This window comes from Pelodiscus sinensis, chromosome 6 (genome assembly GCF_052426305.1).
Source record: "Pelodiscus sinensis isolate ZL-2025 chromosome 6, ASM5242630v1, whole genome shotgun sequence".
NCBI classification, from domain to species: Eukaryota; Metazoa; Chordata; order Testudines; family Trionychidae; genus Pelodiscus; species Pelodiscus sinensis.
The window spans coordinates 94,758,207-94,773,532 of NC_143057.1; the positions used below are offsets into that span (position 1 = coordinate 94,758,207).

Sequence of the window (15,326 nt, forward strand, 5' to 3'; positions counted from 1 at the left end):
AGATAAATAGAGCTCAGATCTAGTAACTGCTAACTTTTGATTTAGGCTTGGTAACAGTAATGTTGCTACAGTCTTCCCACTATGAAAACGTGTGTGTAAGTGAAACAATATATAATTAGTATTTAATTTCTGAAGAATTAGATTATTTCCATGTCCAGATATGCCAATCTTAATTTTTAATCAAGTGTAATAATTCTGTTACCTGATGTACAAAACTCCAACTAATATATATGGAAATACTGATTGCCTTAATGGCCTGCCTAATTCCTATTCTGTTTCTGAAAGAGATGTCACTTACGTCAAATTATTTTTTTAAAAGTAAGAATACAATATCATTGGCAAAATATAGCAGACAATAGAGCTAACAACTGTGCAGCTGCATTTCAGTCCATTTCAATGCACTATAGAGCTCATGAAAACACTGTATTCATACTAACACTGACTTCAGAAAACTTGCAGGGTGTTCCTAATGAATGACTCAATAACCAGCGTCGATTTGCAAATGCTGGCTATCTATCTGGAAAACCTTTATGGACTGTCACCATGTTTGTTGAAAATTAGTTCAAGAACCATGGATTTTTCACTCAGCAACTGGAAAACTAATTCAAGATATGTAGTTAATTGTCCAGTGGGCTAACATGAGTGATTGAGTTCATGGAATTTATTACTTATGGTGTAAATTTCAGTGTATTTTATTTCTTTGAACTGATCCACAAAAATGATAGTCCCTGCTACTTAACACCCTAGAAATCAGTCATGGACCCGATTTATTTGTTTAAAATAATATTTTGTGTATTTACCTTGTTTGAGGAACAAAAGGCACAGAGATTAAATAGTTCAAAGATTGTGGCTTTCCCACAACTAAAGATAGCTTTTCCAGCAGTGTAGCATCTCTAGAATATCACACTGCAATTGTGGTTGAAATGTGCTTTGGGCACCAGCGAGAGAGTGTCATTTATATCTCAGTTCTCTTGGCTTCACACACCTGATACACCACATCTGCCATTTTATATTTTCTTACGCACTTTCGCACATTGTGGTGGAATGAAAAATGGAGGGAGAAACAAGTTTTTTAAAATCTACTTTTGTAAGTCTTGGATCTCTTAATATATGTACTCCTTCGGTGGAATGCCCAAGGCAAAGAAAGCAACTATATTTTTACCTGTGTTCAGGGTTGGCATAGATTAAAGATGAGTATGTGTGACACATTAAAATAGAAGGAAGCAAAGGGTATCTGTTTCCACCAACATTTTTCCTGGAATATTGATTGGAATTTTGGAATGGATTCATTTTAATCAAGTTTGTGCATCTCTTACATGCCTAATAATTTGGGTTTTAAATGGTACAAAAGTTTGTAGAAAGCAAATTAACTATCTGAAACCGTATAAACCAAAGTTTGCTTTCACATCCTGAACATGTATTTTTGTCAGAAGCAGCTACACACATTCAGTTAAGAATAAAAACTTTATTAATCAACTTAATTGGCCAATGACAACTAATATGTGCAACTCAAATAGTAAATTTACTTTTCATATATTTTAGATTTTGCCATCATTACTTATACTGAGTAATTCCTCTCTCCCCAGGTAATCCTTCTGCCCCTAGTGGGACTACTTGCATAATAAGATAATTTCCACCTTCTATAGGTATAACATATTTCAGCCTTCAAATTGCAAAATCTTCAGGGCAGGCTTTGTCTTTGCTATTGTATTCATACATGTGCAGTTTAGAATAGGTCAACTGGGCCTTACTGAAATACAAATAATAAATACTCTGAAATTTGTTCACAACTACAGCTTGGCTCCCAAAGAAAATAGACATCCCTCAACTTCCCCAAATTTATTGAAAGATTTTTAATAGCAAATAGAACTGCAGAAAAAAGCCAAATTAATCAAATTGTATGATGAGAATGATTCTGCTCAGCTTTAGTCTATAAACATTTTGCTTATGTTATGTATAGACTTGTATCCCTCTCTCTATGTTTTTTATCTATCACTAATCTATCAGTTCTGTACTCAACAGAGTTTACTTCTATTTATTTTTAAAAGCCTCTGTTGAAGTTGTCAGCTCAGCCATGTTTTTAGTGTCTTTTCATTTTCTCCTTCAAGTACTTCTCTCCTTTCCCCCCAATAGCCCTTTAGTGTTCTCATCTCTTAGTGCTGCTTTTTTCCTATAATGAATGAGAGTTTTTTGCTTTCTGTCTGCATCTGCTGTTTGCTCAGTCACTGACCTCCCAGCTGCATGGAGGCATCTTGAAATAGTGGCTAGAGCGTACAGTTAGAAATAGAATACAAAAAATGAAATAGTTTACTTTCATCACCCTAGAAGCTGTTCAACAAACAGAAGTACCTTGTAATTGACATACTAGCTCACTAGAAGCATTTGCATTATGATCTGCTTTCATTGTTTAAAATCTAACCACTAATGAATGTGATGACATACGTTGACTGGATAAACAGTGCAGTTGGAAGTGATTTGAAACAGCCAAGTAAGCCTTGCCAACAAAACTTCAGGTAAAAATAAAATCAACTGGTGTTTTCTTTCTTCTGTGTTATGGTAATATTTTTAAATGGAAAAATCATCTTTAGTAGTGGTTATTAAGGCTCTATCCCTTAGTAAGCAAGCAATTTGTTGGGACTTTAAGAAACAGGAGCATTCAGACTTTTGTCCCTGTGAAGTATAAAATAGCTTTTGACTTTTGCAATTTCTTTACTAAATGTTTTGACTACATTTTAAAGTAAGGAGTAGCAAGTCATCAAGTCCTTACTGTTTTCACTCAACCATTGTGCAGACAGCTATAATTCAGAGATTTTTATTTTGGCAATGAATTGAGGATTTAATTATAATTCATTTTTTTTCTCCTATTTTGTTCCCTTCCTTGTCCTTTGCTAACCTGTCTGCCAGTAACTACAGTGACTACTGATTTCTTTTCTGTGGCAACAAAGTAAGTCCAAGTCCCTATGGTAAAACCAAATCCTTCAATTTTCCTTGGCTAGATAGACGTGAGGCCAGACTTATGTGTTTTCCATCTGAACACCATACTATGTCACGAAAATGTTTCATATTTTTATTGTGTGTCATAGACGTAATGACTGCAAAATGTGTAACATACTACATGGTGGAGTACTGCTCTGATACCAGTAGCTGGGGTCTGGTCTGGGCTGTGTTACCTATTGATATTATTCTGAAGATGAAAATTTCAGTTTCCTGTAAAGAGGCTGGAAGAACTTCCTTTCCAAATTATATAATAATGCTAAATTATTGCCAATCCACAACAGAAGTTGAGGAGTAACTGTCAGATCACATGTTCATATAACCATTCTACCTGTGGATAAGGTACATAGACTTTGGGGCATCTGCATGTTTCAGCGTGCATCTATTTTAGGTAGCAAATCTTTTTTCTGTGAAAATAAATAAGGGATCTTCATTGAAATGTGTAGTCACAATATAAAACCTGGCATGCTGATTCAGAACTGAAAAACTTCAATTTTATCTTTTGAATACTCCAAGTTGTTCTTTACTAAGCAAACATTATTAGAATTGATTATGTGATGAAGGTTTTTTCTCTAGCTATACTAAATAGAAACCAAGGTTGTTAAAAACTGTTCTAGGGATGAAGAATTTTCTTGGAGGCATTTGCTTGTTGAGATTACTGGCTGTAAAGAACCTCTCACTAAAAATTAACTTTTTCTCAAAACATGTGAATGCACATACTTGCTATTTGCAGAGACTTGGGCTTTTGTTGATACACCAACATTAATAATTATCTATGAATTACAGTTTTCTTAAGACAAGCATGCATGGCTTTAGAATAACAAACATCTGTGCTTTTGAAGCTTATATGAACGTGTAAATGCATAGTGCCAGTGTTAGTTAGTTCTGCTAGTAAATATTCATGAAGTCATCAAAAATGGTTTGGGATTAATTATTAGTAAGATCTCAATTTGATCATCCCTTTTGTGAATCTAGGCTTGTACATACACTTCTTGATTTCTTTTTTTTCCCCTATGAACATTCTATCACCTGCATGGACAAAAGTTAGAATCTTTCTATTGGAGGTGTGAGTATGTAGTACATTGAGAACAGCAGACTCTGATGTTCATGCTGAAATCAGGTTCAGGATATTTTTGGCATTTTAAAACTGAAAAAAGAACACTTTGTTTTAGTGTTCTCATATGTTCATGAGGGTTCTTGACATTTATTTTTCTTTTAACAGTTGACCATTCAACTATTTCTTTGTTGTTGGATGGTGTCGTTGAAAAAATCAAGGGATATTTATGACTGATTAGTGGAAAATGCATCATTTTGAGAAAAACTTTCCAGTTTGTCTCCTAAAATTTCAGTTACCAGTAGTGTATTGGGCACTCTTGTTAATTGTCTATAATACCACTTGAAATGGCTTTCTTGGTGTGGGAGGAAAGAGGAAGTCAAACTTAAACATGTGTCTTAAAATGACACTCTATTCCTTTAAAAAATATACACTTGCATATATTTGTTAGGCTTATAGCATGATGTTGGGTAGTATAGCAAAGGATCAACTGGCTTTCTTTGGTTTCCTTAGAGTTGAAATTTGAGGTCATTGTTCTTGGAGTAATCTTGTTTCTAAAACCCATTTAAATAAAGTGGAGTTCAAATAATTTAAAATTAAGTGTGTTTCAACTTAATCAATGTATTCAGTTTTCCTTTCCTTTATTTTTGGCCCTTTTTATTTATACACAACAGGGAACTGAGAGTTATCTATTGGAGTTGTGTTTCAGAGGGAACTTTGGTCAGTCAGAGTGAGATTGTAAATTCACATGCCTCATTTTGGGGGACACATTTCCATTTCATAGTTGTAATCATCTTTTACTACTGCTGTGCCTGGAGCCCTTGTCTAGATGTTGATAAAGGGCAGATACTGCTTATTGAAGCATTGGGTGGCACTTCATTATTACTTGCTAAAGAATGTACTTATTAATAAAATAACTGATTCAAATTTTAGGTGCCTACGTAAAATGTAAGCATCTTTGAGGGCCAGACATTTTAAAATTGAACTCACAACTTTTCCCCTCTTGATTTAGTCTGTCTGCTAGTCTGCCTAGCAAATAACCTAGGAAATTTCCCCCAGACTCAGGCTTTTTTTTGAAAGATATTGCTTTAGAGATACCAAACAATCTGTATGATATTTAAAAAAGAAAGAATCCATATCAAGTTAAATCTTGGTGGAAATAAGCAACTTGAGAAATCTATAATCAGCTGTAAACTTTTCTGTTGCCATGCCCTTATTGTTTATTGCAAAATGTACAATTTTAATGGATGTGCATATTTCTTTATAGACAAGTTGTTGTGTTTAGCTACATCTTGAAAGAACCACTTTGTTAGACCAAGCAGAGATAGGCGCTGTTTTGTGTTAGGTGCTTTACAGTAGTAGGCGCTGTAAAATAATTCATAGGCCTGAATACCAACTGAATAAATTAATAGTTCCCTTCATTTCCTTTCAGTATATCAGCTGGCAGTTGAATGGGTAGGAGATTGACTATCTACTTTTAAAACCCATAGAAACCTTCGGATTTAGTAATCTCACCATGAACAAGAACACCCATACTCTTCATGTCAGGAGTAAAAGTGTAAGTAAGAGCCTTTATTTTCACCTATTTGTTTTCATGCACGTTTGCATTCCTAATGTTTTGCCATCATCTTTTGTATTTTTTGTTGGCCCATGGAACAAGATAAATTTACCATTGTGAAAACACCTGTAATAAGAACTGTTAACCTTACAGATTCTTTTATTTAATGCTATCTAAATTGTATAGATCTGAGTATTTTGGTACTTCTAAGATAACTATAAAACTGCTGTATCCTTTTGAATAAGCACTTTTTCTGGAAAGAATGTATGTGCATTAATATTGAAAAGTATGGGAAACTTTCTGAGTGTTCATGAAATGGTCAGCTGGAATGATCATGTGAGGTGTACAGGTCAAACGGAGGAAAAAAAAATATGAGCAATTAGCATGAACTAATTAATGAATTAGTGAACAGTGATAATATGCCAATACTGTACATATGTTTGGATGATGAGGCATTTTTAAAATTTTTTACTCTTTATTTTTTATTCAATATCCTACATGCATTTCATAAAATTCAAGGCTGCTAATGAAATTTAGAATACATTCTACATGCATATCATTTTAAGAGAGTAACAGAACAATGGTAGCATGCAGTATTTAGAGACCTCTGCATCGTTTATTCTTCCTGTCAGTGGTAGAGGACAGTTGACTTTCTAATAACATGCTTGTATATGAGGCTTCAGAATATGACCTTTCTTTTAATAAGAATGAATTTAAGGGACCATCTCATGAATAGAGATGTGGAAGGGAAAGTTTTCTGCACATCAGAAGTTGTATAATCAGAACAAATGAAATCAGACACATTTCCCCAGATATTCACTCTTAAGCGTTAATTCCCCCCCCCCCCAAACAATTTTCTTTCTATAATGTTGGCATTTAAATGTAAAGAGCATAAACCTGAATGACTATATTATGAATATATAGAGGAAAGAGGTAGGAGATTGATAATTATACTGGTTGTAGCATACATGTATGCATTAATTTCATAACCAGTTTAAAGTAGTTTGTCTGGGAAGTCAACAAAACAGGCTGTTACCACTATTTGATTGAAGGAGGAGATGTGAAAATTCTAAGGTGGGGTGAAAGAATCACTGTAATGTTAAATCTGGAAATTTCAGCTTCTCTTATATTAGTTTTAATGAGATTTGATCAATTTTAGGGGAAGAAACTGAAGAATTTCCATTTATCATGTAAGCAGCACTGTCTCAGAGCAAAAGCATGTCAGCTTTCATTCCAACTATGAATCTACTTTAGTACGAAAACATTTATTTAAATTCTGTGAAAGTGAAATTTCGTGAGCTGTAGGAACATTACTGTTGTTTTGAAACCTCCACAAAGGCTTTGACCCACAGAATGATCTCCACTATTCTTCATGTTAATGTAAAATCCTAGTACATCCTGCCATGTGAACAGTGCCTACATCCTGCCCGCTTGCAGCCATTATTTTTCTTCTGAGCATATGAAACACTATTTAAAGTAGTGCTTGAAAAGAATCCACAGAATCTGTAACCTTTTGAAAGATTATTTTAAGCAAAAATGTAGCTTGCTGTTGATTTGTTTTCCTTGCATATTGCTAGTGGGAAAGAAAATATTTTTAAAATAAAATGTTCTGTTTTAACAAGAATGGCTTTGGGAAAGCATTTCATTACATTTGTTGGGAATAGCTAAAGGTTTTGTCTATATCCACTGATGCTAACATCAGACTTTCCACAACTTCTACTCTGTCAGTTTGATTGAACTGGAGTTAGCAGGTTACCCACAGGCTTTCAAATGTCATTATCAGACTAAATATTTTATTTTGTAATAAGGGAGCTGCAAAAGCATGACAAAAATTGATTCCAATTAATTAAATGAAGAGGATTAATTATTAAATAATTAAGAGAATTATTACCTCAGTGAGAGGAGAAAATAGTTTTTACCTTTTTAGGTCATTGTCTCCCTGGCAGAGGTAGGAGTTTGTGATTCTAGGATTTCAGCTTCATCTGTAGTCCTTATCTTGTTTCATTGGCTTGAGACTGTCATTGCACATACATTAGCCCGTTAAGAAGAGAATGTTGCCAAGTGTGTCTCGAATGATTTTTGGTTTTGCTTTTCTACCAAATGTTGAGAGAGCATTGCATATCAAAACCTAGTTGTGAATCTAGCCTAAAGATGCTCTAAAGCTTATTTGCTTTATTACTTTGCCTGGCTTGCCTCACATCTTTCAGTCTGTAGAATACAAATTAGATGTAGAAAAGACATTGATTACCTTTTCAATCACCCTGCTCAAACAATATTTGAGTGATCTGTCCAAAGCAGTTGAAAAATACTCAAGATCTGCCACTTCCCAAATCCATGGTTCATTTTGATCAATTTTATGGCCAGGGTTTTTAAAAATTGGTCAATTTCACATTTGCAGTTGCATGTCTTCATTTTCAAGGCCCTTCATAACATCCCCCCCCCCACTTCTTACCATCTATTTTAGAATGAAGTATTTGACTCCAAAATTTGTTGGATGCATGATGTCAGCCTTCATTACCTGACTGAAAGTTTAACAATCCAGCACCTTTTTGCTTTCTCATATGCTACCTCCCTCCCCTTGCTTGGAAAGTGCTCCATATGAGCATCTATAAAACTCTTCATTTTTTCCTTCAAACCTCTATATGGTTCTTTTTTTATGGCATCACAACACTTAAGCTACAGGTGTGCGGAGATCACAGATCATCTTGCTGAGCAATACAGTTTCATGATTGCTTTGACTCCCTGGACTGTCTCTTTTGTCACATATTTAGATTGCAGACATTTTGGGGAAAGGACTGCCTTGTTTTGTGTTGATACAGCATCTAGCACAATAGCAATACAAATAATAATCAGGAATTAGGAGAGGAAGCAGGAAGAGTACAGGGAGTAGCATAGACTTGGAGAAGACATGTTTTGAAAGAATGAAAAAAAGTGGTTAATGAATAGGTGGGTTTGGGGGACAGATTTATCTCTCCAGCTACACAGCTCTAAACTTCTCCTTTCCATTCCATCCTTGTATGGTTCCAGCACCCCTGTATTCCCATTTACTGCTCCTCTTCTGCCCCAAGTGCTCAGACTCCCTTTTCACCTCCCCACTGATCTGACATTGCCTCTCTGTTGAATGCCTCAAGTGTTCCCTTCATGACTCCTGCTGCTTCAAACCCACACACCAGGCCAACCTTTCCTTTTGTCAGTCTATACCTCTGATAGGCTTGGTGCAGCCATGCTGAGGTGGAGTCCTGAGTAGTGTGTTTCAGCTGGAAAAGGAAGAAGGCTGGGGCAGGAGAGCGGAGATGCAGAGACTCTTCCCATAATCTGTATGTAGAATATGGGGAGGAGGCTCTATCAATCCATCTGCAACATAGGCCAGTGAGAGAGCTGTCAAAGAGCCCATTCGTATCAATGAGATATTCTTAGATCAACAAGAGCACTCCACAGAGAGACACACAACCTAACCCAATAGCTTGAAGAGGTAAAGACTGCTCTACTCATGTCACTCGGGCTACGTCTAGATTGCATCCCTTTTTCGTAAAAGGGATGCAAATTAGAAATATCGCAATTGCTAATGAAGCGGGGATTTAAATCTCCTTAAATAAGGGATAAGGGATCTTTCGGAAAAGGCTTTATTTTCCGAAAGATCCACGTCTAGACTGGCGCTTTTTTCCGGCAAAGCTCCGTGCCAAAAAAAAGCGGCAGCCATTTTTATGCTAATGAAGTGGGGGAGATTTAAATCCCTGCTTCATTAGCAATTTAGATACGTCTAATTTGCATCCCTTTTACGAAAAAGAGATGCAATCTAGACGTAGTCTGAGTGTTCGCATTTTCCCTTCCAAGGTGTCAGGACTTCTGGGCCAGTCCCACACAAAGTATGCCCATTCTCACCCTAGTCTCAGCACTGTTTGCTCAGTACATGCTCCAAGTACGTGTGTTCTCAGCTTGCAGCTACCATCTCTCTGCTGTGTAACTGTGTCTGGCACAATCATGCCTATTTCCAGCTCCCCACCCTCTTGTCAGCTCTCTGTACTTATGCCATGGTTAGAACAAGTCCATTCTAAGCTCCTCATCTTGCTTTCATCGTTGTGTGTTGTATTAATTTAGATGGACTACATTGGCCCAAAGAGTCAGTCAAAGGTGTTAACATAATTCAGGCACTGTTCCAACATTAAACAGTGTGAACTGAGGTTCCGCTTTCATTTCAACAACATTCCTTGTTCCCTTTCCCTGTAACCTGAGATAGCTTTAGAAAGAAAATCACTCTTGTTTGACCATCTCTGAGATGGTACCAAAGATGGTGGTAATTGTTCTTTTGTGGGGGAAAGATAAGCTAGTTGAAATGGGCTGGAGCTACTGTTATATAATCCATTCCTGTCTCCTAGATAAACTCATGCACAAGGGAAAAGAAAAAATGGATAATGCAGATTCTCTCTCTGGTGCTGACTCACAATTGAAACTGCTGCAAAAATACAGCCACAACATTAAGTCTTATCAGCCACTCCAAGATCTGGCAAGCTTATGCCACTATTAGTCTCAGGCTTACAGCAATGTTTCAAAATATGCAGTTTTGGCCAATAAACTAGACAAGAAAGGAGAAGAAGAGAAAGGAGAAAAAATAAGGTTGGAAAGGACAGGAACATAGGGCAGGAGAAGATGCACCCAAATCTTAGGTCACATTTGAGATGGAGCCATTTCTTGTAGAGGTGGTGATATAATCTAAGTACATCTCTCTGGCACAGCCCAGCGAAGATATCTCTCGGGATTAGGACAAAGAAATTCTAACATCTCAAGTGATGGCTAATGGTAATCTTATTCTTTCTGCTTATTTCAGTCAGCCAGTGTAGCAGTCACCAGCTTTTCTGCTGTGGACTTTGATATGAAAGCAGTTTTTTTAAGATGAACCCCAACAAGGAATACTGGATGGAATAGCCCATCCTCTCATTATTTTGTTTTCCAATTAAGCCTAGTTTTTGTAAAACCAATTTTGGTTTACTGGTTTCTGATCCCACCCTGCTCTTGTTTACCAGGCATTATTTTAATCCAGTCCTGGATCTTGATTTATATCAGCTGTCCTCTTTGGGCTGATTTAGCCTGTTTCACTTTTGCTTCCCCCACCCCCCAACATTGGTTGTTGTAGGCTACTGTTCCATATTATGAACTTAAACTCTTTACAGTTTACCTCACAAATAGAGTAAATGTTTATTATCACAACGCCAGGAAGAAGCCATGGAACTCTCTCTCTTGAACTAATGGCATGTCTAAGGTGAAGGATTCTGGGGAAGAGAGTAGATCATTCACAATTTCTTTTACCACAGAATGTCTTCTGATTGGAAGGTGTCCTAATGTTTTTGTTTTGTCAGGAATTCTAACCTTGGCGATTCCTTGGAGGATATCCACTTGTCAAAGGATCATAGAAAAACTGTTTTAGTTGAAAATTGTTAATCAAAGCTCTAGTCATTGAACTGTGTTATCTAAGACAGAGTTGGAATGATCCCTTATACTAAGAGTCATTGTCTAGATCTGTCACTATAAATCCCATTTTCTAATTCTGAATCTTCTACAAAAACAAGAAGTTCTGTGGTACCTTAAAGACTAAGGGTACGTCTACACTTGCTCTCTAGTTCGAGCTAGAGATGCAAATGTAGGCAACCGAAATTGCTAATGAAGCAGGGATTTAAATATCCTGTGCTTCATTAGCATGATCTCGCTCGAGTGTTACTCCTCTCAACAGCTGATTCAAACCAGGAAGTGCGCTCCTGGACGCATTAGTTCAGAACAAATCCCTTGGTTTGAACTAACATTACTCATCATTTTTGGCCATACAGATTTGGCCATAAGTTTTTGTGGGCAACCCCCCAAATTACTAAGTGGATTTTTGCCCATGAAAGCTTATGCCCAAATAAACCTGTTACTCTTTAAGGTGCCATAGAACTCCTCATAGCTTATGCATATGTGGATTAACATGGCTACCCCTGTGGTGGTACTACTATTTGGGTTTATGCATTGCACACTCACGTTAGCTCTTTTGGCCACAGCCTCACATTGGGTTATCATGTTTAAATGATTATCCATCATGATCCCCAAATCCTTTTTTCAGAGTCACTGCTTTCCAGTATAGAGTATGGCCTGTGTCTTCTATTTCCAGATGTATACATTTACATTTAACTGTATTAAAATGCATATTGCTTGGTTGCACCTAGTTTGCCAAGCAATCCAGATCATTCTGAATCAGTGACATTTCCTCTTCATTATTTACCACTCCTCCAGTTTTTGTGGGGTAATGGTAAACATAGGAGTGCAGCAACCTTCCATCTTTTCCCTCATCCCCCTCAGATCTGCTCCAAAGATTGGTATTCCACAGGTTTGCACCAAAAAAGTTATAAGAATTTGAAAATGCTATCAGTTTTTGGTTAGGGTTGCTGTGTATGAGGAACCTTTTGACCAAACTACCTAGTGACTTGATTTTTTTTATCTTGCATAGTTCCATGATTCAGAAATCCAAGAACTCCCCACCCCTCATTGAGCTGGTAGATTTTTAAAAAATTCTACTGGATTTGTCCTCTTGGAGAGTCATCTGCCTAACATCCTTCCTCACAGGCACTGGGTGGTTGTCCCAGTGTAGAAGGCATTATATGTAGGTACAGTAATTTTTAATTTTTAAAAAGTGCTGTTCTGCTCAAGTATCATGTTTAGGGCAAACATAACATGTAAGTATCATTTATTCTGTAGTTTTATTATAACAATGACAAATTTTCAATACAAGGTTACAGATAAAAGAGTTTTAGTGAAAAATAGATAGCTTCACCGTATAAATAACTTTCCACATATATGTATCCCAAGTACCTAAAAACTTTTCAGTCTACTCTTTTGTCTTCATGTAATAAAAGCATACATCCTCAATAGGCTTGGAATCCTGTAGTTTAACTCATCTGTACACTCTTGTAAAGAGAAGGGTGACATTTTTTTAGACTTAAACCTTTCCACTGAAAAATGAAGGATTTGGATGAAGCAAAACATTTCACGAATTCATGTTGAATTCACTAAATTGCATGAGTCAAAGTGAAACAAAAAAAGAGGCAGAGGGCATAGACCCAAAAGAGAAAAAAATAAATATTTCATTTTTAACAAAACTGTATAGTTTTTGTAACCCCCTTTTCCCTCCCTGGGTTACTCAGGAGCAGGTCACACTCACAGGTCTTGACATAAAAGGATATCCTGAGTACCCCAATGGTGGTGATGTTTAGTTGGGGAAAACCTATCCACCCCCTTGCTGCAATCCCTTGCTCATAAAGAATGTACAATGGCAGTGCCTCCATCTGGCTAGCCCTGTACACACTTACTGGTGTGCCTTGGGAACCTCCAGGAATAAACGTATTCCAACAATAAACTGGATCTAACTCCAATTACAATAATTACAAATCATAAATAATATACATCTAATAGATTGCATTAGAATGAACAACCTAAAGAAACAGGATTTAACAAATTAACAGTGAATAACATCAATTAACAAAGTACACAGAAGTAAAAGGAACTTATCTAGCTGCCATTTGCACTGCCAATATTTATCCCACCCCAGAGTATGCACTCCACTGGACTCAGTCTCAGACTCTTGCCTGTGTGGGCGCACTTGAAGAACTGCAGCTGTAATGGAGATTCTCTGTAGGTAGTGTATATGTGGGTCCAAGCTATGCAGCAGGTCTGGTTCCCTGGGTTGGCCTCTCTGCTTCTCTTTGAACCCAGAGTTAGTCTGTATCTTTGAGGTCTGTCCCAGGCAGCATTTTCCCAAAGATGCCCAGTTACTCACAGACTCCTTCTGTGTGCTGGATGCAGAGTAGATTCTAGCCACAAGTACAGCCAAATGGCCTCCCTTTTAGGGCAATCAGAAGCAGCCTGCTAGATCCCAGTTCCAAAGGCTCGCTGTTCCAGCCTCTAACTGCAACATAACAGCTCCTGAACCGGATCAAACTCCTTCACAGCAGCCTGGCTCCCTTTCCACTCCAAAAAAACAGAGGGAAGAGTCCACAAACTGCTGAATCTTCCTCCACACACATGGAGAGACTCAGATCTCCCAAAACAAAAGTCAATTCCTTCCTGGTTTCCTCCAGGACTCATGGGAATTGTAGCATCTGGGGCTAGGTTGCAGCACACAGGATCTTCCCAGAGAATAAGCAGAGGCACCTTTAGTAAAGAGACTACATTTTCAATGCAAAACAATTTCTCATTTTCAAATGTATTTCAATTTCATAATTTTTTTTTTTTTAAAAAGCTAAAACAAAATATAGACCTAATCCTTAGAGTAAGCAAGTAAGATCACTTTCAGGGATAGAGAGAGAACAAATGCTTCCAGTAAGCTGATATTCTAGTCATTGAATCCCTTTCCTCTTCAGAGCAGAAGGAATGCTTTTAAACACAACAAAGTATTCAGTTGCCTGTTTGTTATGGAAAGATAAAATAATGAGTACGGGAATTAGTAATTTTTTAGCATGGTTTTTTAAATGGAAAAGTCAAAAGTATTATTTTGTGTATGGGCTGGGACTACAGGATCAGATATGTGATGCTCTGATTGAAGGCATCATTGATGATCTGTTATAATCTTTTAGACATCTTTTAGGATGTTGGATTTCAGAAGACAGTCCCACTGGAACTTCCTGGCCCATTTTTATACCCAGAAGCTAGTGAATCAAAGAGTTCTGTATTGGTATTTTGATTCTTTGTCAGAAAGTAGTTAAGGAGCAGAGCTAGATAAATAATTCAGAACAAATTATACAATACTCACTTTTCTTCGTGTTAGTCAATTGTCCGTAAATTCTGATTTTCTTAAACTTTTTTGTTCAAAAATATCTGCCTGAGCATTTCTCAGAACAATTCGTCATTTGTAGCTGGTTTGTAAAATATACAAAATTCAAGCTGTTCTAATTGGACAGGTTGCTCACATGGTATTTGTTCTCTTGTTGAAAGAGTGACTGAGGATAAGAAGGATGGTTCAGAAATGAGAGTCCCAGCCTGAGCCATGGGGGAGATTGGCTGAAATCTTTCTCCACCACAGACATCCTATATAATCCTGGTCAAGTTCTTTGGTGTCTCTGCACCTTACATCTCCAATGTGTAAATTAAGAAGAATACAGGTTGAACCTCTCTAGTCTGGCTCTCTTTGGCATGGCAACATCTATTGTCGAGCATGATTTTAGTTATCTGGATGTCCAGGGTTCGCTGAGCAGCGGCGAGCTGCGCTCGCCAGTCGCATGGTTCTGTGCTCTGTGCATGCGCAGATTGCTCCATGCCAGCTCTTCTTGGGTGTAGTCTACTCACCATGGGCGAGTAGATTACACTATTTCTCGAGCCCTGCAGATAACCACTTACCATGGGTGTGGTCTAGTTTCCCGCAGTTCCATGAAGTTTGATTTATAGCTACCAGTCCTGGTTTTCAGTGCTTTGTGCTGTTATTTAGCTCTAATTTCCCCCATATGTCTTCTAAGAGCCCAGTGTGACAGAAACCACCTCCCCGTGCTTTATGAAATGGATTCATGATCACAAATATACATAACTCAAAGATGCTTTGGGCAAATTATCTCATGTAACCTATCAGTCTTCATGTCATAATCCGCTGGATCTGTTTATCTTGTTTTGGTGTAAGTATTTTTCTTGTGTGTAAAGTTAGACATATGGAGTAGGAAAACTTATGATTTTAAATGCATAAATGGAAAGCCATCAAGGGTGATTCCA

The 15,326-nt window shown here is 37.2% G+C and overlaps 1 protein-coding gene across 1 annotated transcript in view; it reads left to right on the forward strand.

Moving 5' to 3' along the window:
- PDE4D (phosphodiesterase 4D) overlaps positions 1-15,326 on the forward strand; it is a 1,058,382-nt gene that overhangs the window by 129,468 nt on the left and 913,588 nt on the right. The window contains exon 2 of the mRNA XM_075932865.2: positions 5,481-5,606. Within this exon, the coding sequence (XP_075788980.1) occupies positions 5,565-5,606 (42 nt within the window). The 5' untranslated portion in view covers positions 5,481-5,564. The remainder of the gene's footprint in view (positions 1-5,480; positions 5,607-15,326) is intronic.